The sequence below is a fragment of the Pristis pectinata genome, chromosome 1, assembly GCF_009764475.1.
Source record: "Pristis pectinata isolate sPriPec2 chromosome 1, sPriPec2.1.pri, whole genome shotgun sequence".
NCBI classification, from domain to species: Eukaryota; Metazoa; Chordata; class Chondrichthyes; order Rhinopristiformes; family Pristidae; genus Pristis; species Pristis pectinata.
The window spans coordinates 80,115,355-80,142,266 of record NC_067405.1 but is presented as its reverse complement, the minus strand read 5'-3'; the positions used below and the strand labels follow the sequence as shown (position 1 = coordinate 80,142,266).

At 42.7% G+C, this 26,912-nt stretch overlaps 1 protein-coding gene across 1 annotated transcript in view; it reads right to left on the bottom strand.

The window, feature by feature from the left end:
• pcnt (pericentrin) overlaps nt 1-26,912 on the bottom strand; it is a 203,315-nt gene that overhangs the window by 53,377 nt on the left and 123,026 nt on the right. The window contains exons 25-33 of the mRNA XM_052012027.1: nt 26,342-26,562; nt 25,565-25,785; nt 23,752-23,917; nt 15,615-15,821; nt 12,478-12,513; nt 10,421-10,653; nt 8,114-8,233; nt 7,958-7,978; nt 1,869-2,105 (exon numbers count right to left, since the gene is read on the bottom strand). Coding sequence (XP_051867987.1) covers nt 1,869-2,105; nt 7,958-7,978; nt 8,114-8,233; nt 10,421-10,653; nt 12,478-12,513; nt 15,615-15,821; nt 23,752-23,917; nt 25,565-25,785; nt 26,342-26,562 — 1,462 coding nt within the window. The remainder of the gene's footprint in view (nt 1-1,868; nt 2,106-7,957; nt 7,979-8,113; nt 8,234-10,420; nt 10,654-12,477; nt 12,514-15,614; nt 15,822-23,751; nt 23,918-25,564; nt 25,786-26,341; nt 26,563-26,912) is intronic.

Sequence of the window (26,912 nt, the reverse complement as noted above, 5' to 3'; positions counted from 1 at the left end):
TGCAGCCTCTACTCCACATTCACTTCTACCCCTGGTAATCTTTCACCTCCTTGCTTATTGTGTCTATTTACTGCTGAAATTTTGGAGGGAGAGAGTTACAAAGATTCATGACCCCCGAGAAATAATTCTCTCATTTCTGTCTTAAATGGGTGACCTCTTATTTTAAGAGGTGGCCACTGCCTCCTGATTCTCCTACAAGAGGAAACATCTACTCTATGTCAACTATGTTTAAACCCTGTATATTTCAGATCAACTCAACTGATGAAAGCAAATCATCCTTTTTCATGACCTGGTTTTACTTTTTAGTTTATGGTTTGTTGGTAAGGTAAAAGAGCCAAACAACCTTGTAGCCGATGCACTAGTTGATGACATTATTCATGGCACCTAGTTTTGAAACCTAATACCATAAAAAATTTTCTGAAAAAAAAAATGAGTGAACAGGGTGCAATGGAGCTAATCACAATTAGCTTCTGCACAAAGTACACTGTGTCCTTCTATGCAATTAACGTGATACTTACTCTATGAAACTAAGTTGGTACTTTCAAATGGGAGAGACGATTTTTGTTTTTATAAGCATTGTACTATTCTGTCTGGATCTTTCCCATTCTCAATCTATTTATTTATCCTGCAGGAATATAAATACATACAGTATTCAGGAATCATTATAAATTGTGAATTGGGAATTCAGTTCTGAGCCCACCTTAGAAACATTATCCATAACTGCCTAAGCAGCAGTAATAAGGTATCATTGCAGTATATTTAAAATAATCATAGATTTAAAATAATCAGAGCTTTTTCTTAACATTTCAAATGAAGGGCTATGCAACGGGATACAAAACTTCCTTGGCATGGCAAACCTCAGTAAGAATCATTAAGCATGCAAGACCACCTCTTAAACCACCATGTGTGTGCTGACTTTCTGAAATTGCCATCTTATTGTCCCACTCCTAAGCCATTTTCCCACAGCCATAAAGAATTCTCCTCATGACTGATTGAGATATATAAAATTATGAGGGGTATAAACAGGGTAGAGTGCAGGAAATTTTACCACGTACAAGAGGGAGAAAAATAACAAGAGGTCATAGATTTAGGATAAGGAAAAGATTCAGATGGGATACAAGGAGGACTTTTTTCACCCAGAGATCTGTATCTGCAATGCACTGCCCAAGTGAGTGGCGGAAGCGGGGTCACTGACATCATTTAAGAAGTCTCCAGATGAGCACTTGAATCATTTAGGCATAGAAGAGTACAGGCCAAAGGCTGGGAGATGGGATTAGTGCAGTTGGGTGCCCACTGGGTCAATGTGGATGCGTTGGGCTGAATGGTCTGTTTCCATGCTGTCTCTATGACTCTGAGGTTAATATCTAGTTGCTTTTTAACACCATGATTTCTTGAAACTTCTGGACTATAACAGTTTGAATTTAGCCTCAAGACACTCTGGGCTTTAAACTCTGTTTTGAAAGGACCCTCACCGTCTGGGACATGCCCTTTTCACGTTACTACCATAGGGGAGGAGCCACAAGAGCCTGAAGACACACAATCAACGATTTAAGAACAGCTTCTTCCCCTCCGCCATCAGATTTCTGAACAGTCTCTGCACACTACTTTGTAATTCCTTTTTTCTGCATTATTTATTTATTTTGTAATTTATAGTAACTTTATGTCTTTGCAGTGTACTGCTGCTGCAAAACGACAAATTTCACAACCTACAACGAGTCAGTGATAATATACTTGGTTCTGATTCTGATAACTTTTTTTCCCTAGTTTTTCTCTTCCTCAGAATTTCCTGACTACCAAACTAAGCAAACATTAGTTCTACTATTTTGAAGTGAATCTTTGAAAAGATACAATTACTGGACCCTGATTACCTGTGATAATTCTTCCTCTCTTCGCCTCATCTTCTGGATCTCTTGCTCAAGCTGATCAATCCACTTTTCTGAATCAGCATGCAATAATGCTGCCTCCTCAAGCTCTTTGATCTGTGCTTCCAATTTTGTTATTTCTTCACTTTGTTCCTGCATATCTCGCTCCAGACGTTCCTTAGTTAGCAACAGTTCACTATAGTCATCAGCCTTTGATCGAATTTGAGCCTCCATGGTTTCCATCTTAAGAGAGAAAAATGCACAGGTACATAAATGCTGAGTGTAAGCAGAGAGTTCTTGCAATATTTTTCACATTGGTTGGAGAAGTTTTCTTGAAACTAGACACCTGGTCAAACTTTGTTCATTGTATTACTCACATAAGAAATGGCTCTACACAAAAGCTATATTTCATCATATAGTAGAGAAGATAATCTGGTTATGCAAGATTTGGAAGAACAACTGCTACAAACTTTCAAGATATCTAGATTGTGAATCTTGAGAGTGGAAACCAATTTCCTTCAATTTTCTCATAATTGAAAATTAAAACTTTATTTGCCACATTAACATCTGTAAATGATTCCCACTTGAAACAAAATAATAATCTTTAAGCAAAAGTATAATTGAAAGGAAAAGTAGGCATATAAAAAACAGATGTTAGTGATGTCCTAGAGCCCAACCATACCTCAATCTCCATTTGTTTCATTCCCGTGAAGAGATGAAAATAAATTCTGACAAGGCATGAGAAAAAGCTTCGTGGGGACAGATATGGAAAACAAGTTCTTCAGGGAAGTCTGTAATCTTTAGCAAAAGACAGCCAGTGAGGCTACTCTCTTCAAGGTTTTACTCCAAATAATTTGGGATTAGAATTCAATTCCCACGCTGACACATCGGAAAGTATGAAGACCTCACTATTGTCTCAATAACCAACCTCCAAAGGAGAAATGCCAGTGAAAACTAGAGTAGTTTGTAGCTTCATGACTACCTTAGACTCCTTTCCTGTTGTGGTTTATCCACAATAAAGATACATGGTGTTCCCGGGTAACAGGTAGATTCCACTTTTACAGATATTCATAACTCAATTTTGCTCGCAAGTTGGAAAATACACAAAAATCACTCTGTATTGTAACCATACTGCACAGTATTGTAATGAATGGCAGCAAAAGCCCATAAGACTGATAAAAAAAACAGAAAAAGAACAGTAGAGATGGGGGGGGGGGTGTGAGGGAGGTGGGGGTGTGGGGAGAGAGAGAGAAACAGACAGACAGACAAACAAATGGGGGGGGGGGGGGGAGAGGGACGGGGCGGGGTGAGGAAGGGAGGGATGGGGGCGGGGTGAGAGAAAGGGACGGGGAGGAAGAGAGGAGAGGGAGGGGAAATCAGAATCAGATTTATTATCCTTGACTTAAATAATGTGAAGTTTGTTGTTTTACAGCAGCAGTACAGTGCAAAGACGTGAAATTACTTTAAATTTTAAAAATAAATGAATAGTGCGAAAAAGGAATAATGAGGTAGTGTTCATGGACCACTCAGAAATCTGATGGTAGAGGGGAAGAAGCTGTTTCTGAATCGTTGAGGGTGGGTCTTCAGGTTCTTGTATCTCCTCCCCGATGGTAGTAACAAGAAGCGGGCATGTCCTGGATGGTGCGGGTCCTTGGTGATGGATGCTACCTTCTTGAGAGGAGGGGAGACTAGTCCTGCCATTCGTAGAAACAAGCATCTAAACATATGTCGGAGTTTTGAATTTAATAATATTCTGGGAGCATATTCATATGTAGAGGCATCCATAAGTTGGCTGTTCATAACCCAGGAGTGGCCTGTATTGTTGTTAATCAAATGACTCTTGCCACTGCTTCCTCCACTTAAGGCAGGGCAAACGTATCCAGCTAATTATTTTCCCTCTGGCAGCAATCTTCAGCAAAATGATTAAAAATTCACTAACAAGGCTACCAACTAGTACTTTCTCACCAATAACCTGCACACTGATGCTTAGGTTGGATTTTGCCTGTGATTCGTGACTCCAAGTTACGTTATAAGTATAGCTTGATCCATACAGCTGGTCAAAAATTAAGGAGAGAGTGACTGGTTTTGAGTAGGAGGGGGTTTGACTGAGTGTGGCATTATGTAATTCTGGCAATACTGAAGTCAATGTGCACCGAAGATAAACACTCCAATGGTTGGAATCACATCTCACACAAATGAAGATGGATAAGGTCAATTATCCCACCCCAGTACGTCAGTGCAGGGGTTCTCAGAGCAGCGTCCTAGGCACAGCCATCTTCAAGCTGCTGCAATGAGCTTCCCTCCAAGATGGCAGAAGTTGAAAAGTTTGATTCATTCACAACCCATGACTTAGAGTGTATTCAGACAGAGGCTGTCAAATGGGAAATAACATTTGTCTTTCAGGTGCAAAGCAATGATCCTTTCCAGCAAGAATTCCAACTACCAACTCTTATATTCAATGGCATGACTGAGTCTCTCTACATCAATATAGCAGGGGAAACCACCAGTCTGAAACTTGACCAGACCAGATGCATTAAAACTGTGTCTGCAACAGATCAGAGGAGGAGTTTCTTGCTCACCCTCTGACATGTCAAAACCCTCCCATCATTTGCAAGGAATCATTTAGAAGCATGATGGAATACCCTACATTCGCTTGGAGGAGTGCAGCTCCAATACATTTAAGAACTTTGATGCCTTTTAATGAAAAGCAACCTGCTTGACAGGCACCTAATATACCATCTTACAGATTCACTTCCTCTACCACTGGTGCTGTGACCGTAGAGTACATCTTCAGCAAAATTCACTGCAGCAACTCACAAAGGCTACCAAGCCCACAATTTTATTGCTTGGAGGAGCAAGTCAACTTAAACCTGAGAACATGAGAGAATAAGTTGCTGGGTACAGTAAAATAAGGGGAGGGGAATGGGAGTGATGAGATTGCTCTGCTGCTGGGAACCGGCATGGATCTGATGAGCCAAATGTCTCCTGTGTTGTAATAAGAAACACATTATCTTGACTAGAAAATATTTCAGTGTTCCTTCATGCTGCTATATCTGAACATTGGAAGGCGCTACTTAACAGCACTGCAAAAAAATATATCATTAGACAGACTGCAACAGTTCAAATAGATCAATTCAAGGGCAATTTGAGTGCTAGAGACAGTCATGTCACCCAAATGAATGAAAGAAAAAGAGTAATGGCAGATACAAGCAATGAAGAATTAACCAACGAAATGCTGGCAGTCTTGGGTGGAACATTTCCCTGGATTTCAGAAAAGTAAACAAACAGTCATTATCCCTAAACTTGCTTTACTTACATGGTCAATCTACTTTGAAAACCCACAATAAAAATATGCAACCTTGTGCTGATGCACTGAAGAAAAAAGTTGTATTATAATCTCTGGAATGATAAAACCAGGGAGGTTTGGAAACTACACTATTTTGTATCAGATTAACCACATCATTGAATCTCACATGCCTCAAAGCAAAAAGCTGCAAATGTTTGAAATCTGAAATAAAAATAGATGTTCAGAAGAATTCTGATGAAGGGTCATTGACCTGAATCATCAACTCTGTTCCTAAGTGCTACCTACCCACTGAATATTCTGTTTTATTCAGTCTTTTGTGTCTTGTGTTGATCTTTGAAAGATTTCCAATTAGTTTCATTTTCCTGTTTTTTTTCACATCCATACATATTTTTCCTGTTTCAATCATATCACTAATTTCCTTCTACAAGTTATTAATCAATTTGCCTGTTTCAGGCATTGCATTTCAGATTAGAACAGCCCAGTGCATCAAAAAGAATAATTACTTCCCTTTTTTGCCAATTATTTTATATCTAGGAACCTGGTTATCAATCCACCCATCAGCTGATACAGTTTTGCACTACGTACTTTAGAAAGCAAACTTATATGTCAAAATTTTAAACAAGTTCTTGAAGAGTTACAATTCAAAGGCTGTAAACTTAAGACTGGCCTGGTGCCCCAGAAAGAAAGAAATTAATAAAATTGTAGAGCTATACAAATGCCCAGGGCCTGTTCAAGTATTCTTGAAGAAATTGCAGGACCCTTGGCAGAGATATTTATAACAAGGTTAGCTACAGGTGAGGTACCAGAAGACTGGAGGATGACTAATATAATGCCTTTATTTAAGGAGGACTGCAAGAACAAGCCAGGGAACTCCAGGCCGATGAGCTTGAAATCAGTGTTTTATTGATATAGACTATATCAATGTAGACTAATATTGATATATCAGTCTACTATTGATACATCCCATCTAATAATTACTAGGATAAAGGCATCAGTGAAGAAGTTTTTACTGAAGGACTCATTCCTTTTGGCATCCACAACTTTCAATTTAGAAGAGGTGATAAGAGGGATTGGCAGAAAACTTCTTAATAAATCTAGCTTTTAGCCTGAGTTACAGAGGGATATTGATAGGATTAAGAGCTAGGCTGACAAGTGGCAGATGGAGTTCAATCTTGAGAAGCGTGAGGTGGTGCACTTTGGAAGGACTAACTCCGAGGCGGAGTACAGGGTTAATGGCAGGATTCTGGGTGGTGTGGAGGAGCAGAGGGATCTGGGGGTTCACATCCACAGATCACTGAAAGTTGCCTCATAGGTGGATAGGGTAGTTAAGAAAGTTTATGGGATGTTAGCTTTCATAAATCGTGGGATTGAGTTTAAGAGCCGCGAGGTAATGATACAGCTCTACAAAACTCTGGTTAGACCACACTTGGAGTACTGTGTCCAATTCTGGTTGCCTCATTATAGGAAGGATGTGGAAGCGTTGGAAAGGGTGCAGAGATTTACCAGGATGCTGCCTGGATTAGAGAGTATGGATTATGAAGAGAGACTAAAGGAGCTAGGGCTTTACTCATTGGAAAGGAGGAGGATGAGGGGAGACATGATAGAGGTATACAAAATATTAAGGGGAATAGATAGAGTGGACAGCCAGCGCCTCTTTCCCAGGGCACCAATGCTCAATACAAGAGGGCATGGCTTTAAGATAATGGGTGGGAAGTTCAAGGGAGATGTCAGAGGGAGGTTTTTGACCCAGAGAGTGGTTGGTGCATGGAATGTGCTGCTTGGGGTGGTGGTGGAGGCTGATACATTGGTCAAGTTCAAGAGATTGTTAGATAAGCATATGGAGGAATTTAAAATAGAGGGATATGTGGGAGGAAACGGTTAGACAGTCTTAGGTGTGGTTTAAAGGTTGGCACAACATGGTGGGCCGAAGGGCCTGTATTGTGCTGTATTGTTCTATGGTTCTATTTTTATCAAAGTCATAATGTCTTCCATGCCCTCCATCACAGCAACCAAGATTTCTCACATGGCCAAAGAGCAAGAGAGAATCATTTGGTATCCACATTGCAGTCAGCTATATCTGAATACCGTAGCAATCCTTATGATAATGAGGTACTGTATCCACATGCTGAATCAACACTTAACCAAAACCACATCACTCTCATCTTTATTTTCTCATATTTTCTGGTGACGTGGAAGGAGGTTGTTCAGCCCATCAAGTCTAAGCTGACCTATCAATCCCATTCCCTCAGTTATAACTTATTCTCTCTTATATGCCTATCAATTCCTGATTCCCCCAACCTAAACCACCCACACTTGGGAGATGATTAATCTACCAACCAGAACATCTTTGGGATGGGGGGGGGGGGGGGGGGGAAGCTAGAACTCCTGAGGGAAAAAAAGTTACAAAAAAGTACTAATTCTACAAATTCAGCACCAGCAGTCTGGATCAGCTGGAGGTGAAAGCTGATAGCATTACCTGCTTCAACACTGTGCACCTAATTTAGTTCTACTTGTATTCCAGGTCAATTATCACTCAAGTTTTTATTGCAATTTTTTTTTTAAAACTTCACTGCCCTCTCAAATAAACTTCAGAATTACCAAAGTTGGTCACCATTATTAGTATTAAAAGCATTTGAATTTAGATGAAGGAATTAAAAGACAAACTTCATTACAAGAGAAACTAGATGAGTCAGAAGGTAGAAATGTCAATGGGAAGTGATTAGGAGCGAAGTAGCATGCAGCCAGGTTGTTACTGATTGAACAGAACAAAGGCAACATTTAATCATACCTGAAGGCTCAAATAATCGTTCTAAAATATCCATGTTTCGGGTTTAGAGGGGTGTGGGGGAAGAAAGAAAAATTCTGTTTAGAAATAACATGAAGTGCAAATAGTGCTTCTGAATGAGAATAATATGCAGAAAGTAATTTGTAGTGGCAGACATACCTTTGAGACAGTAAAATCACCACCTCCTAGTGATTTTAATCCTTGTTTTAACTGCTTCTCCAGATTTTCAATCTCTTGCTGGAACTCATCTCGCTCGTGTTCACGCTCGGCAGCTTGCTCCTGAGTGAAAAAGGACAAGTAATTCTCAGGTATGATTTTGTGAAATTGATATTCTGTTCATCTTTTGATCCATCAATAAATTCTCAACTTTATTTCCTCCTTATTCTCCCTTATTAATTTTCTTATTTATTGAGTACGAGACCACAAATACAAGTGATTACCTTACACATTGGGAAAAACTAAGGAAACAAGAACGGAGGATGAGAGATGTTGCACTGCCTTGGCTTTGGTTACATGCCCCTTTCCTAGGCTGGGTAATAAGAGTGAGTGAGGGAAGGTACAAACATGGGAAGGATGCAAACAGGTAGTTTTCACCTGAAAGTCTGTAATGTTGAAAACTGCTACAAATGACAGTTCAACAAAAGGGTACCTGTTCTCTGCTCTACAATGCCAAAAACATATTTTCTACACACTTTACTGATTTCTGATCCTATCATAAAATATTCTGTACTGTGGGGTTAATAGCTTAACACATTGTGGCCAATATAGAAGCATGTACACAGTTTGCCACAATGGAAGACAGAGGTTTGATTTATTTAAATCATTGTTGAGAGTGGGCTGAACAGAGACTATTGTTGATCAACAAATGGCATTAGGGATTGCAAAACTGTAGAAAATGAGGGGAAAGTAGTGATGTAAAATCCAGGTTTGGCATGGTCTGCAATGAGCAAACTTTAACCTGCTTAAAGCAAGCATAATTTTTTTATGGCTTGTCAATGTGGATTACTATTCAAAGGGCAGTTAAGAACTGATTATGCATTGCTAATTACCGAACCTTGAAGTGAAATATGTGAAGAAAGCTATCAGCAAAATTATAAGGTAAAAGCTGCAATTATATTTTAAGGGCAGATGGAGGAATAAAGGCCACTCATCCAACTGACACTGTTCAAGAGTTATATAAACATTTAACGCTCCAGTTCTTAGTGCACAAAAGTCTAGAATCATGCCTTAAAAAAAAATCAGGAAGATTGAAACATTTTGGAATGTCAGGGCTAAAAACAAACCTGTCAAAAGATCAAAAACATGTGGGATCAAGACCAAACCACTCAGTAGCCTGAGCTAACTAATTGTTAATATCCTGGTGAGCTTCTTCCTTTTGCTGATTTTGCTCATTGAATTCAGAAAATGGACAATGAGGGATAGTTATTCTGGGCAAAGACTCATCTCCAAGTTAAGTTTGAAGAGCTAATTCATTTCCAAGTTGTTTCCCATTTTGTGAAATGTTGTTTCAAATCTCAACAGCTTTTTTCATTCATTTTTTGGGATCTAGGTATCGCTGAAAGGCAAGCATTAATGCCAAATCCTAATTATCCTTCAGAAAGTAAACCATTGCAGTCCTTCTGTAGTATTATTAGGCAGGGAGTTTCAGGTTTTTGGCTAGAGTCAATGAAGGAATAGTGAGATATTCCACTGTAAGCTGGGGATTCCTATGCATCTGCTGCCATTGCTCTTGATGAAAGAGGTCATGAATTTGAGGTGCTAAGGGAGCAGCTTAGGAGAGAAACTGTAGTGCATTTTGTAGGTGGTGTGTAGTGGAGCCACTGTGCACTGGTGGAAGAGGGAATGAATATTTAGAGTGGTGGATGGGGTGCCAGTTAAGTGAGTGCTTTCTCCTGGATGGTGTTGAGATTTCTTGAATGTTGGAGCTGCACTGAAATATACTTTTGTTGAGCACTGTGAAAAATCTCTTTGAAAGTCTTCCACTGTTCCTCAACTGTCCCACCATATAGCCTGTGTTCCCAGTCTAACTCCTCCCTCATCCTATTGTAGTCTCCCTTGTTTAGGGATAATACACTGGTTTTAGATCAAACTATTGCACCCTCCATTTGTATGAGAAATTCAATTTCTTCACTCTTTTCAAGAGGATCCCTAGCTACAAGATTGTTACTTTTATCTGTCTCATTGCACAGGACCAGATCTAAGATAGCATTTAACATGCTGTTCAAGAAGCATGTGAATTATTCAGGAAGTTTGGAGCACCGAGAGGATACAATTATCATGCTAGCTAAAGACTGATTTTCCTTCTTTTCAATTTTCAAACAACATTTTAGTGATTCAATAAGCAAATTGATGTTATTTCCATTCTTGTTTCAAAGCAATCTGTACGCCATTGAAGTTGGTCAATATTTGAATATGTAATCCAACCACGTTGATTAATTATCACAATTCACATTCTTTTTTCCTTACATCCATAAACTGTCGATAATTCTTGAGCTGCTTTTCAAGTGCCTGGATCTGCTGCTGCAAGTCAGCAACCTCCAAGTGCCATTTGTCAGCTAGCTCAATGTTGCGGTTGGTCTCTTCCTCCAACTCCACTTCCATTCTCTTTGTCCTTGATAGAAGATCAGCACGATCCTTGTCTGCCTGACACTGGATGTCTAGCTTCTCCTTGGTCAAACGCTCTGTCTCCTCCAGTAATCCTGAACACAGCAAAGATGATGTTAGCAAAAGAGATATGGGAACCAAATGACAGCCATCCAAATCACCTTCTACACTGTAATATGAAATTCTGAAAGTCACACTACAATAAAATTTTAATACACATGCTGAATATTGTTTTGTTTTATTAATTTCATCCACAGCAGAGCACTACAAACGAATTCCATCTAAACATTTAAGGCAGATCCACAATTATAGTATTTTCAAACAGAACATTTCTGAATTATTGAAGTTTTAAATATATTTTGAATCTCCAACAAACTTGGGGGAGAAAAGCATATTCCACGCACTGCCAGGATAAAACCAAATAATCAACAGGAAAATCCCACTTTTAAATGCCAAGAGTGGTGACTACTGTATATTTAGTCTACATCTTTCCTTCAAATGACTGCATACACTGTGGATTAACACTACAACCCTGCAAATTTCCTCTTATGAGCTGACACCCTTTCAAAACATTGCAGAAGATAGCTGCCTCACCCCCAGTACAGCAGTCTGGGTGGCTTTATGTAGAAGCAACGCACAAAACTCTGGAGGAACTCGGCAGGTCAGGCAGCTTCTATGGAGGGAAATGGACAGTTGATGTTTCCGGTCGAGACTCACTGATGAAAAGATGAAGGGTCTCGACCCGAAATGTCAACTGTCCATTTCACTCCACAGATGCTGCCTGACCTGCTGAGTTCCTCCAGCAATTTGTGTGTTGCTCCAGATTCCAGCATCTGCAGTCTCTTGCGTCTCCACTACCTAGAGCAAGTTGCTTTGCTGGTCCAATGTTTAGCAGATTCCATTGGCTAGGTATGGCTCCAGTTTTGTTTCCATTTGTTACCATAAATTAACCATGAGTATTGGCAGTAACAAAAAAAAATGTGCATTTTTGATTCCATAATGGAAATTTTCATGGCAGGAAAGTTGTGCATTTTGATTTCAATCATGAACACAAAGTCAGACCTTCCTACTGGAGTGTAAGCAAAGAGGCTCAACTTCTAAGTTATGTCCAAGAGCATAACAAGCACTAAACATTATGAAAATGATAATGGAGAGGAGGGCAACATCTCAAATATTTGATCAGGTCCAGACCAGGTCATGCCATGCAGAACACAAGTAGTAAAAATGCAGAATAAATTCCAATACTGGTAAATGTGACTTAGTTTCAAATTTATGACAGGAAATAAGACTTCTAAGGCACACTTCCTATAGAACATAAAGACTCTTCTGTGCAGTAAAACAAACTAATGTTGCACTTTATAGACAAGATGTAAAACAGAATAGCTTTTTTAGCCCAATACTTCTCAGACTAAGCGAATGCTTGAATCTGGAAGATTTCAGCTTTGAAGTAAAGAAAATAGGAGTGCAAGAGGAAATTCAATTTAAACATACTTTTCAACTGGGAATTAATGCTTCTCTCCAGCACTTAAACAGAGCAACAAAAAGCTCAATGATCTTGGAGTTCTGATTTATACAACAGTAAACCCTACTCACAGAGTGCAAGGCTAGCTGTATCAGTACAAATTTATAACAAGAAACTTTTGCATTGCACAGATTTAATATAAATTTACACAAACAGAAATCGAAAATGGGCACAAAAATTTGAGGCACATGCACGGAGTCTTGATTGGCACATGCACAGAGTCTTGATTGGCACATGCACAGCATTTCACAGGCGTAGTGATTTTAAAAAAAGTCTGAAATTATTCTGATCAGATCAATTCGGCAACAGATTATAAAGACTAAAATGCTGAAAACATTCAAATGCCACATTTTTCCCAATACAAACCATACAACATTGCTTTCAAAAAGGGACAAACCTGAATCCCTTTTGATTATTGGTTCAGTTTGGTGGCCTGAGAAACAAAGAATTGAGAAAAGACAACCATCACAACCAAATATATTGAATATGCTCAGTACTGTGCAGTAGACAAATTGGCAAATTTGGCACTAATATCTTGTTCAAGATATTCATTACTGGAAAACAGCACGTACATTGGAATCATTCAACTGAATGAAACAGGTATTTTAAAAACTAAAAAAAAATCCAGATTTTTCCAAAAGAATTATCTTTAAATGGTGAATGGAAAGTTGATGCTTTGGCTTACCCACATACAGCACTCCTAGCAAACACTTACTTCAATGGAAACTTCTCTCGCGTACAAACCATCAGAGACAGAAATTACAACAGTTTCTGTAATGGCTTGACAACCCAACTGATTTACCAAATCCAACATTTCACATAAATAGTGGCTAGATTGCTTGCCTAGAGATGCATGCAAGGGGACCACAATATTTTAGGTAATGCCAGAAAGTTTCATTGCACTGGTTCCTCAGGTTTCAGCTGTCATCATCACCTAAATCATCTTATTAAGACTTGCAGTACACAAAGAGCAACATAAATACTGCTTTGGGTGAGGAAAAGAGGGGCAGGTAATGTCAGGAACCAAGCACCCACAAAGAACAAATGTCTCACTGTGTCCATTGAGCCAACTAGGGACATATAGTCATAGGGAGATACAACACAGAAACAAGCCCTTCACCCCATTGAGTCCATACCATCAACCACCTATTTATACCAATTCTACATTAATCCATCTTAATTCTCCCCACATTCTCATTAACTCCCCCAGATTCTATACTGACCTACACACTAGAGGCAATTTACAACAGTCAATTAACCTACCAACCTGCATGTCTTTGAGACATGGGAAGAAACCAGAACACTTGGAGGACGCAAGTTATCGTGAGAGAGTGGATAAGCTAGGTCTGTTTTCCCTGGAGTGAAGCAGGCTGAGGGATGACATGATAGAAGTATATAAAAATTATTGGAGGAAGAAGGTAGCTAACTAATGTCTGCTTCCCATGGTAGAGGTGTCTAGAACTAGAGAGCATAGGTTTAGGTGAGAGGTATGAGGTTTAAAGGGGATCTCAGGGTAAATTTTTCAAACGGCAGCCGATATCTAGAATGAGCTGCCAGAGGTGGTGATGTAGTCAGGAATGGTAAAAGCACTTCAGAGTTATCTGGACAGGTACTTGAATGAGCTGGGCACCATGAGATATGAAATTAATGCAGGCAAATGGGATTAGTATCGATAGGCATGATGGTTGGCATAGACGTGGTGGGCCAAAGGGCCTGTTTCTATGCTCTGCAACTCTGACTCTATAACACTTAGTGAAAACTCATACAGTAACAGGGAGAACATGTAAACTCCACACAGATAGCACCCAACGTCAGAGGTGAACCGGGTTTTTTTTTTACTAGCTGTGCCACTGTGCCGAAGTCAAAATATTTAAGAGTCGCTGAAACTAAAACAAAGTTGACTCAGTTTTTACCATGAGCCCAAATTTTGTTGCTGAGAACATCTCATTGCATTTAGGAGATCTACTGAGAACTCATATAGCAAGGTTGAGATATCACCCAAATAATGCATGATACGTAAATGCATCATCTCACTTTTAGCAGGCACGGTAGCATAGTGGTTAGCATAGTGCTTTACAGCGCCAACAACCCGGATTCAAATCCAGCCACCATCTGTAAGGAGTTTGTACGTTCTCCCTGTGTCTGTGTGAGTTTCCTCCGGGTGCTCCGGTTTCCTCCCACATTCCAAAAGACGTACAGGTTAGAAAGTGGTGGGCATGCTATGTTGGCACCAGAAGCGTGGCGACACTTGCGGGCTGCCCCCCAAATCACTATGCAAAAAGATGCATTTCACTGTGTGTTTCGATGTACAGGTGACTAATAAAGAAATCTTATCTTATTACTGGACTAAGTCACTCATGTACCTTTGGCTTAGTATAAAAAATAAATGAGAAATTAGACTTGCATAAGGCATTCTTCTTGTTTGGATTAGGATTGCCCAAGGATACAATTTTTCACTGAAAACTTAACTTAAAAATCATATTTTAATAAAGGTTCTCCTTGAAATAGAATGTGTCAACAGCAGCTCACGGATGCTGGTTTGGAGGATATTGATGAGCAGTATACAAAAGCTTCAATAGGTTGAATCAACATGGCAACATTAGTTGCAAGATCCAGTGCCAATCCATTTGGCAACATAAAACACACCCACATATGCTAACAAATGGGAGAAGAACCTTTGCCATTTGGGAGACCTCATGAATTTTGAGGCAGTCTCAGTCCAAGAGGTACTTCATTTTTCCTGTGGATGGCTTGGATAACCATTACTAGGATAGCCTCTTCAGCTACTAATTGGGAGGAAAACTTATACTTGCTCTTCATTCTATTTAACAACGTGACCATTCCTTGTTTCTCTTGGCACTGGATAGTAACAAATATATCCTATCTTCCCACCACACACAGACCAAGGTGCTAACAAGAGATTGCAAAACCTAAAATTTACAAAATGAACAGAATGGTGACTCAAAAGCAAAGAGCCCAATGAAAGAAAAACAATTGACGAGACACTGATATTTCTATTTTAGAAAGACAAACAAAGCCTTTGGTGTGTAATTTGTCACAGTGACATGGAAGCGAGAAAGTCCTGTCAGAATTTACAGAGACTAATTCTCTGTGACAGCTTTTATCCCACAGAATTCCAACCGGGGTTGTTTCACTTCAGAATGTGTACAGTTCATCAAGAATAACAATTATGAACTCATGTTTTGCAGTGCCAGAGCTGATAAAATTGAAGGCAATAATGGATTCCTAATGTTCTTTTACAATTCTGATCCAAATAAACACACTTCTCAAGTATCAGGCAACATCAAATGAGATGACTCTCAATTTGACATTGAGGGATGTATGGTTCATTCCATTGTGATATTTACTTACAAGCTCTGAAAAAGGAGATTGCAATCTCTGTGTACGATAAAATATTACAATATCTTCTTTATAAAGCGCCAATTTGCTTTATCAATCAGGAACATAACCTGGAGATAAAAGTGTGTAGCACATTGTAAACTGAATAATCACCAGCCAAAGATTGGTTCTTACCACGTTCTACATCATTGCCAGCCATGACTTGTTTCTGACGTAGTAGTAGGTCACGCTCTTCACATAGTTGAAGGTTCTCTTGGTTGAGTTCATGAAGTTGCTTGCTTAGAAGTTCCACTTGTAGAGCCAAGTGCTGTTCTAATTCTTCCTTCTTCTGCAAAGCTTCTTCCAGCACTGCTTTCTCAGCAACATAGCCATCAATCAGGCCTAGTAATGGTAGATGAACATCAGAAAGGATCTAAACAAGCTTAAGATAACCATTTGAAACCAGGTTTGAGCAAATAAAATTATTAGAAAGTATAGGAAGTTAAGTGCATTTAAAACAGAGCAAGTTTCTTTCTACCAGAGGGACAAGATATAACCAAAAAGGTGAACAAAATAAAAATTAAAATAGAAGTTGATAAAGGGAATGTGAAAGTGAGAATTGAAAGAACAGTAGATAAATGTAACAACAGGAGAAATGGACTCATTATTTTTAAAGATTGAAAATAGTTGTTGTTTTCTTGGTCTAATTACCATACATTATCTGGGTACTGAAAAAGAAGCTTCAGTTTGATGATAATGCTGCCACGTCCAGAGCAAAGGGGTAACCAAGGCTAGGGCCAATACCCTAATGCACTTGTAAGTGATTTCTGTACCACTATTTTTCTAGCTGGCACTAAACTAAAATCACATGTCTGGTGGACTTACCTACTGAGGTATCATTTATTTTGATTTTTGGATGGGCCTACAACTGGAAACAACAGAAAATTAAAAATTTCAACACCATTTTCATCTTGGTCTGCCTGATTACTGCCCCTGCTGTATGCATCATGAGCAATAAAGTCAGGAGAGAGTGCTTTCAGCATAAACTAAATGGATTCTGAGTTCCAGTCTGGAAAAGCTAGGTGAATGTGAGAAACATTTGGATGCCAATTTGTAAAGGGTTTGAGTTTTACAGATTTCTCAGCGTCCTCAGTCCTCTACTCCCTATATACTCGACTGCGTGGCCAGATTCTGCTCTAACTCCATCTACAAGTTTGCAGATGATACCACCATGGTAGGCCGCATTTCAAATAACGGTGAGTCGGAGTACAGGAAGGAGATAGACAGCTTAGTGATATGGTGTCATGACAACAACCTTTCCCTCAATGTCAGCAAAAGAGCTGGTCATTGATTTCAGGAAAGGGGGCGGTGTACATACACCTGCGTATATCATCAGTGCTGAGATCGAGAGGGTTGAGAGCTTCAATTTCCTAGGAGTGAACATCACCAATAGCCTGTCCTGGCCCAACCATGTAGACACCACAGCCAAGAAAGCTCACCAGCACCTCTACTTGCTCGGGAGGCTAAAGAAATTTGGCATGTCCCCTTTGACACTCACCAACTTTTATCTATGCACCACAGAAAGCATGCTATCTGGATGCATCACAGCTTGGTATGACAACTACTCTGCCCAGGACCGCAAGAAACTGCAGAGTTGTGGGCATAGCCCAGCACATCACGGACACCAACCTCCCCTCCATGGATTCTGTCTATAACCTCTCGCTGCCTTGGTGAAGCAGCCAGAATAATCAAAGACTCCACCCACCCGGGTCATTCTCTCTTCTCCCTTCTCCCATCAGGCAGAAGATACAGGAGCCTGAGGGCACATACCACCAGGCTCAAGGACACCTTCTACCCCACTGTGATAAGACTATTGAACGATTCCCTTATATGATGAGATGGACTCTTGACCTCACAATCTATCTTGTTATTGGTATTGGTTTATTATTGTCACTTGTACCGAGGTACAGTAAAAAAAACTTGTCTTGCATACCGCTCGTACAGGTCAATTCATTACATAGTGCAGTTACATTGAGTTAGTGCAGGTCAAAACAATAACTGTACAGAGTAAAGTGTCACAGCTACAGAGGAAGTACAGTGCAGGTAGACAATAAGGTGCAAGGTCACAACAAGGTAGATTGTGAGATATAAGCTGGGATAGAAGCTGTCCTTGAGCCTGGTGGTATGTGCCCTCAGGCTCCTGTATCTTCTGCCTGATGGGAGAAGAGAGAATGACCTGTAGTCGGTGGGGTCTTTGATTATGCTGGCTGCTTCACCAAGACAGCGAGAGGTATAGACAGAGTCCACGGAGGGGAGGCTGGTTTCCGTGACATGTTCCACAACTTTCTTCTGTCCTGGGCAGAGCAGATGCCATACCAAGCTGTGATGCATCCAGATAGCATGCTTTCTATGGTGCATTGATAAAAATTAGTGAGTGTCGAAGGGGACATACTGAATTTCTTTAGCCTCCTAAGGAAGTAGAGGCGCTGGTGAGCTTTCTTGGCTGTGGCGCCTATGTGATTAGACCAGGACAGGCTGTTGGTGATGTTCACTCCCAGGAACTTGAAGCTCTCAACCTCAGCACCGTTGATGTAGACAGGTGCATGTACACTGCTCCCTTTCCTGAAGTCAATGCCCAGCTCTTTTGTTTTGTTGACATTGAGGGAAAGGTTGTTGTCATGATACCATGTCACTAAGCTCTCTACCTCCTTCCTGTAACCCGTCTCATCGTTATTTGAGATACGGCCTACTACGGCGGTATCATCTGCAAACTTGTAGATGGAAGTTAGAGCAGAATCTGGCCACGCAGTCATGAGTACATAGGGAGTAGAATAGAGGGCTGAGGACGCAGCCTTGTGGGGCACCAGTGTTGAGAATAATCGTGTTGGAGGTAATGCTGCCTATCCTCACTGTTTGCGGTCTATTGGTCAGAAAGTCAAGGATCCAGTTACAGAGGGAGGCGTTGAGTCCCAGGTCTCAGAGTTTGGTGACAAGTTTGCTTGGAATTATAGTATTGAAGGCGGAGCTGTAGTCAATAAACAATAGTCTAACGTAGGTGTCTTAACTGTCCAGATGCTCCAGAGCTGAGTTTAGGACCTTGCACCTTATTGTCTACCTGCATTGCACTTCCCTGTAGCTGTGACACTTTACTTTGTACTGTTATTTTTTTACCTGTACTACCTCAATACACTCTGTACTAACTCAGTGTATCTGCACTGTGTAATGAATTGATCTGTACAAATGATATGCAAGACAAGTTTTTCACTGTACCTTGGTACGTGACAATAATAAACCGATACAAATAGCAATACCAATTTCAAAAGAAAACACAAGTTGCTGGAGGCCTAGCAAACAAAATTACTACTGTCACAAAGTATTTTCATCCACCATTCACAAATCGTTTTCATGCTATTGTCAACATTTCTAGGGAATGTGTTTTGCCAGCCAACCAGCATGGGATCTAAAATGGATTGGATCCCAAGTTTGCTTAATCAGGCAGCTATTGTATACATTTATCTAACAGCCCTCAAAAACTGAAAATTCAAACATCTTTTAAATAGTGTTACAGTGAAAGCCATTTCTAGCCAATTACATGAACCATTGCCCCTCATCATTCTAAACTTAAATAACCTGTATGGCATCCATTGAGGGAGCAAGAATGTCTAAGGAAATAAGGTGTGTAAAAACATTTTAAAAAAATTGAAAACTATAATAATCTGGAGAATTCAAACTGCAAAATAAGAAAGTTGCCAGATAACACACAGCTCTGAATTCAGTCAAATACTCATCATTAATTTGGATAAACAAATTTAGTTGCATTAGTTATTTAATAGTATAGAAAAAAACATGCATTAAAAAAATACATTCAACAAAGTTGATACAAAGTTTAAAAAAAATACATTCCCCTGTAGCGACTCACCGTCCGAGCAAGCAAACCGGCTCGGCGGTCGGGTCGCGCGTCGTCAGAGCGGCGAGGCCCAAGATGGCATTGGGCCTTTGTCTTCCCTGAGCGACGGGGAGAACCCACGCGCGGGAAAAGTTTGATGACGTAGCGCATACGTCATTTCCGTTTTCGGTGGGCGGGAACCGTTCTTCTTAAAAGGCCTGCGCAAGGCGGGAAAATAAATCAGTTTTTGTTCTGCAGCCCACCGACTAGTGTCTTGCTTTCACATCGTGATAGCAGCCGCTACATTGGTGACTCCAACAGTCCAAACGGATTTTGGACACACACAATGGACGACAACGCAGCAGCCAACGCAGTGGCACTCAAGCTGCCCACCTTTTGGACGCTTTGGCCCAGCGTCTGGTTCGACCAGGCTGAAGCACAATTCCAACTTCGGCAGATCACCTCCGACTCCACAAAGTACTACCATGTGGTCAGCTCTCTGGACCAGGAGACAGCCGCCCAAGTCGGAGACTTCATCCAGTCTCTTCCGGAGGAGGATAAGTACCCGGCTTTCAAAGACCTTCTTATTCGGACCTTTGGCCTCTCCTGTCGCGAGTGCGCCGCCCGCCTGCTTCATCTCGACGGCCTGGGGGACAGATCCCCATCGGCCCTAATGAACGAGATGCTGGCCTTGGCTGAGGGGCACAAGCCTTGCCTAATGTTCGAACAGGCCTTCCTCGAACAACTACCCAACGACATTCACCTGCTATTGGCCGACGCCGATTTCAGCAACCCACGTGAGGTAGCTGCCCTGGCAGATGTCCTGTGGAAGGCCAAACGCGAGAGCAGGTCATCCGTCGGCCAAATCACCAGGCCGCGAGCCCAACACCTACCTAAACCAGTCCCAGCAACCGAGCGACCACACCCCAGAAACACAGATGACGACACTGGCAACCAGCTGTGTTTCTACCATCAGAGGTGGGGCGTGGAGGTCCATCGATGCCGCCACCCTGCAAGTTTCAGGGAAATGCCAGGGCTAGCCGCCGCTGATGGCTACGACGGCTGGCCGCCGACACAGCCTCCTATTCATTCGGGACAAGCAGTCCGGGCGTCATTTCCTTGTCGATACTGGAGCAGAGGTCAGTATTTTGCCCCCGACCGGTCGCGACACTCGTAACAGGCAACAAGTTCCTGTACTCAATGCCGCAAACGGCACAACGATACGGACTTTCGGTATGCCTACAGTTCAATTACAATTTGGCGACAGCCGTTTTACCTGGAACTTTACCCTTGCCACCGTTGCCCTGCCACTCCTGGGAGCGTATTTCCTTCGGGTCCACAGCCTGTTAGTCGACCTGCGAGGGAAGCGGCTAGTGCACTCCAGAACGTTCCAAACCTACCCCCTGGGAGAAGTCAGACTACCAGCCCCACACCTGGACTCCATTTCCCTGTCTGGCAACGAGTTCACCAAGCTCCTAGCTGAGTTCCCATCGGTCTTGGCACCTCAGTTTACAAATTCGATGCCCAAACATGGAGTGCAGCACCACATCATTACCACAGGGCCACCCCTTCACGCCTGAGCATGACGACTACCTCCAGACAAGCTCTGCCTGGCAAAGGAAGAGTTCTGCCGCATGAAGGAGCTGGGGAATCGTTCGCAGGTCAGACAGCCCCTGGGCCTCCCCCCTGCACATAGTCCCCAAAGCCACCGGCAGGTGGAGGCCCTGCGGCGACTACCGCAGGCTGAATGATGCTACCACCCCGGACCGCTACCCCATCCCTCATATCCAGGACTTCGCGGCGAACCTACATGGGACTCACATCTTCTCCAAGGTGGACCTCGTCCGGGGATACCACCAAATCCCGGTCCACCCTGACGACGTCCCCAAAACTGCATTTATCACTCCATTCGGCCTCTTCGAATGCCGTTCGGCCTTAAGAACGTCGCGCAGACTTTCCATCGGCTGATGGACGCAGTAGGCCGAGACCTGGACTTTGTATTCATTTACTTAGATGACATACTAATCGCCAGCCGTGACCGCCAAGAACACCTTTCCCACCTCCGCCAACTGTACTCCCGTCTCCGTGATTTCGGCCTCACTATCAACCCGGCCAAGTGCCAATTCAGACTTAACTCTATCGATTTCCTCAGCCACAGAATCACCAGCGAAGGAGCAACACCCCTACCCACCAAGGTAGACACTATCCGCCATTTTGCCCATCCCAACACGGTCAGAGGCCTGCAGGAATTCCTGGGGATGGTCAACTTTTACCATCAGTTCATCTCTGCAGCAGCCCGTATCATGTGCCTTTTGTTCTCGCTGATGTCTGGCAAGGGCAAGGATATCGCCTGGAACGACGAGGCTGCGGCTGCCTTCGTTAAGGCCAAGGACGCCCTGGCAGACGCTGCGATGCTGGTACACCATAGGACAAACGTCCCAACCGCCCTCACGGTGGACGCATCCAACACTACGGTCGGTGGAGTACTGGAACAACTAATCAAAGGTCGTTGGCAACCCTTGGCATTTTTCAGCAGGCACCTTAGACCACCTGAACTGAAATACAGTGCTTTTGACCGGGAACTTCTAGCGCTGTACCTCGCGGTCCAGCATTTCCGGTACTTTTTAGAAGGCAGGCCTTTCACTGACCATAAGCCTTTGTCCTTTGCCTTCTCCAAGGTCTCCAATCCCTGGTCAGCTCGTCAACAGAGACATTTGTCCTACATTTCCGAATTCACAACGGATATCCAACATGTCTCCGGAAAGGACAATGTCATTGCTGACTCACTTTCCAGACCGACCATCCACAACCTGTCCCTGGGTGTCGACTACACGGCCCTGGCTGACGCACAGCAAGCTGACGATGAGCTGCCCAGCTACAGAACCGCAGTCTCGGGCCTGCAGCTCCAAGATCTTTTGGTTGGTCCAGGTCGGCAGACCCTCCTTTGCAACATCGCAACAGGTCAACCCCACCCTATAGTTCCTGCAGCCTGGCGGAAACGCGTTTTCGACTCGGTACATGGGTTGGCGCACCCGTCCATCAGATCAACTGTCCGACTGGTCGCCAGCAAGTTCGTCTGGCATGGCCTGCGCAAACAGGTCAGAGAGTGGGCCAGGACTTGTCTGCACTGCCAGACATCGAAAATCCAACGACACACCAAGGTCCCGCCACAGCAGTTCGAGCCTACCCGTAGAAGGTTCGACCACATCCACGTCGACCTTGTTGGTCCTCTGCCAGTTTCAAGAGGAGCCCGGTACCTCCTTACCATCGTAGACCGGTTCACAAGGTGGCCAGAGACAACCCCTCTATCTGACATCACGACTGATTCCTGCACCCGGGCGCTGCTCACAACTTGGATCTCACGTGTTGGTGTTCCGGCCCACATCACTTCAGACAGGGGCACCCAGTTTACCTGCAGCCTCTGGTCTGCATTAGTGAACAAGCTAGGGACGCAGCTGCAAACCACCACGGCCTACCACCCTCAATCAAACAGGTTGGTGGAATGTTTCCACCGCCATCTAAAATCAGCCCTGATGGCCCGCCTGTAGGATCCTAACTGGGTCGACGAACTGCCTTGGATCCTGCTCGGCATACGCACTGCCCCCAAGGAAGATCTCCACGCTTCGTCAGCTGAACTCGTGTACGGGGCGCCCCTGGTCGTCCCAGGGGATTTCATACCCGCCCTTCGGGGCCAAGAGGAATAACCCATGGCAGTCCTGGAAAGACTGCGCGAGAGGCTCGGCAGCTTGGCACCGATTCCCACTTTGTGGCATGGTCAAGCCCCATCCTGCGAGCCCAAGGAACTACGAGACTAAGTTCATTTTCGTTTGCAGGGGCACACCCTGGGCACCGTTGCAACAACCATACTAGGGGCTGTTCTGGGTCATCAGGAATAATGGGTCCACCTTTATTTTGGACACTGGGGGCAAGGAAGAGGTCTTCATGATGGACCGACCCATTTAGATCTACAACAACCGATTGAGGTCCCAACGCTGCAATGCAGAGACTGACTTCCTAAGCAACGGCTAGCACAGCCCGTGAACCTTGGGGACCATATCACCAGTTCTTGGGGGGGGGGGGGGGGGGTGGGGTTGGGGGGTGTGTGTGTGTAGTGACTCACCGTCTGAGCAAGCAAACTGGCTCGGCGGTCGGGTCACACGTTGTCGGGGCGGCGAGGTCCAAGATAGCGTTGGGCCTTCGTCTTCCCCGAGTGACAGGGAGAACCCGCGCACGGGAAAAGTTTGATGATGTAGCGTATACATCATTTCCGTTTTCGGTGGGCGGGAACCGTTCCTCTTAAAAGGCCCGCGCAAGGCAGGAAAATAAATCAGTTTTTGTTCTGCAGCCCACCAACTAGTGCCTTGCTTTCACATCGCAGCAGCAGCCACTACACCCCATAGTTTTAGCAACAATCCTGCACAATGCTTATCAAATTCACAATCTTACCCTCAGCTTTGTGGAGCTCCAATGCCAGTTCATTCTTCGCTTCAGATTCACAATTGAGATGTTCTATCAATTTTTGGTGCTGTTTGCCAATTAGTTCCACAGTGTCTATGCTTTGAGCTGTGACCCCTTCCTCCACATGTTCATGGATTCTATAATTTTGCATCAACTAGACAAGAACAAAAAGTATCACAATAAACAAATGCAAATTCTAAACATTAAAACTTACTAAAACTATTAAAAGGTTATGTCTGGTGCAGGTTTCCACAGTGATACAATTGCTTGAATCCAACAGGAAGCTAGAATTCTTTTCTTCCTAAATTGTTAATGCAGTTCAATTCAGGGTCTTGTGGACCCAAGTCCACAGACCTATCCAGAATTTGGCATTAATTTGTAATATGATAACAAAGCTGGTTATCTAGGAAGTTGCAATGGTAATGTGGAGATAAATTTCTCAGAAACTGAAGACTGACAAATTATAGGACTGGTGTATGCTACATGAGAATATTTCCTATTCAAAATATTCAGCTGCATTGGTGATTTAGCTGACTGAAATGGTCAAGAGCTGTATCATATAAAACTGAACATCTCGAGGTTGACACACTATCTATATTAAGTTAGCAGATATCAGGCGCCAGAATGGTAGAGACACTGAAATTATTGTGTATACCATTGGCCTGGGAATGAGAGAAAAAGGTCAAGCATTTTCTGTGGATAAATAATCATATTTTAAGTCCATCAGATTGGCCACGATGAAAGGAAATAGTCAGAAATAATGCCAGGAAGAGAAAGGGAATATGGTTCATAGAAGTACCGTTTAGAACCTTTTGTACTTGTTTACAAAGTGTCATCTTCAAAACAAATGCGTGGCTTCCTCTCTACCATAGCTGACAGAGCCTTTGACCACATCTCATTTATATTCTGCAACTCTACTCTAAACCCTGCTCCTCCTCAACAGAGCTCCCTGGCCCTCACCTTTCAACTACAGCCTCCACGTTCAAAGGATCACAGTTCACAATTTCTGTCAGCTCCAATATGATTCTGCCACTCGACACTTCAAAGGGACTGTTCCCTTTGCGACTCCCTAGTCTGCTCTTAGGTCCCCACAGACCACAATGGCATTTCCCCAGACAACTACAGGAGATGCAACACTTGTCCTTTAACCTCTTCTCTTCCCTTCCCATCCAGAGAACCAAACAGTCCTTCCAGCTGAAGCAGTAATTCACTTGCAATTCTTCCAATCTAGTGTACTACATTCAGCCTTCACAATGTAGCTCCCTCTGCACTGGAGAAACCAAATGCAGCTTTGCAGGAGCACCTGCATTCAGGCTGCAGGAGAGTCCTCTATAATTCACCACCACCCCACTTCCACTCTGACTTTTGTCTGTGGCCTCCTGCACTGTTAACAATGAGGCTCATCGCAAATTACAAGAACAGCCACTTACATGAGGTGCTCAAAAATATCCTTGTTCATGGAATCACAACCATAGTGTCAATGTTTTCTCAGAAGAAAGAGAACAAGTTGTAAGAAAGAACAGGAAAGACAGTCTCTCCCCCACTCATGACACTAAAAGTCATAGCAGCAAGGCATCCTTCTGCATGATTTCTAATACATTGAAGATGGCTGCAAAACATAAACTGCTCATAAGAACATATCCAGAGGATTCCTCTATACAAGAGAGCATGGATGACACAGTCACTGAGTATATTCAAGGCAGAGTTCCTTAGATTATTTTGATATTAAAAGAATCAAGGGAAATGGGAGTTACTGAATGAAAGTGGTCCTGAGGTAACAGATCAGCTGAACAACACTCACTTGTCTTGTGGACATTGTGACCAACTCCAGCAATTTTTCCACAGCAGCTTGCAAACGTCCACATGTGCTGAGTATCAGCTCCTCATTTTCAGGCCCAACATCAGGCCCAGCGAACATACTTTCTGACAACCACTGAGAAAGCTCCAATCGTTCATCTGTCAGTGCTGACCATAAGCTGCTGTCCTCAGTGATTGCACTTTCTCGACTTGTGTTCAAATCACCTAAAAAGTACAAAATGAATAAAAGGAAAAGTCCAGTTGGTTGTTCACAAAGAACTTACACAACTGTAATTCTACTCAAACTAAACCACAGCCTTAGGCATCAAGGCTCATAGATTATGCTTGATTCAAGGCCAAGAAATACGTTATATCAAATATACTCAAGTCTTCATTATTACCTTCAAAGATGCACTAATTACAGATGTAAAATAATGATGGAAACAGCAGGGACAGCACAGTGGTGCAGTTGGTAGAGCTGCTGCCTCTGAGCTCTAGTGGCCCAGAAAGTCCTGACCTCTGTGTGGAATTTGCACATTCTCCCTGTGACTGTACGAGTTCCCTCCCACACCCCAAAAATGTGCGGGTTTGGTAGGTTAATTGGCCAGTGTAAACTGCCCCCAGTATAAACTGCCCCCAGTATGGAGGTAAGTGGTAGAATCTGGGGGGAATAAAATGGAATTAGTGTAGGAGTAGTGTAAGTGGGTGCTTGATGGTTGGAATGGACTTGATGGGCCGAAGGGGCTGTTTCTGTACTTTATGGCCAAACTAACAGGCATACCTTTGTCATTTTCCAGCAAGGCTTTGGTTTTCATCCATGGAGGTCTGCCTCTGGTTCCAACCAGGCTCTGACTGTTTCCTTGATCCACCGTATTCCCAGGCTGCCCTCTAATTAGGCACCGTTCAATTTGCTTATTAATCATGTCTTCTGAGGAAAATGTTACTCTCACCACCTCTGAAAACAGCCTTAGCAGTCGCTCATGAGAACGCTCCAAGTTTTTCCTAAATGGCAACAAAAAACACCAATTTACTATACAGGCTAATGAAAGTACTGCAAAAATATTACATGCTGGAATGTTAATTTTGTTTGCATCATGAAATATTTCACCAGCAGTTAGTTCAACATTGTTTTCTATTAAAATAACTCTGGGTTAAGTGCTCCACAAACCTCAGTCGCCGTCTACATTTGACCCAAGGCTACAATAATGCAGAGTCCAATCTTTTCAGGCTATAGCAGGCATCTCTTAATATTGCAAGAAAACCAATTCTTATGCCATGGTTAATCAAATATAACTTGATGGTTGAGATCAGTTGGCATCTTCCTATTCTACGCAAGTCATTGGGTAAACTTA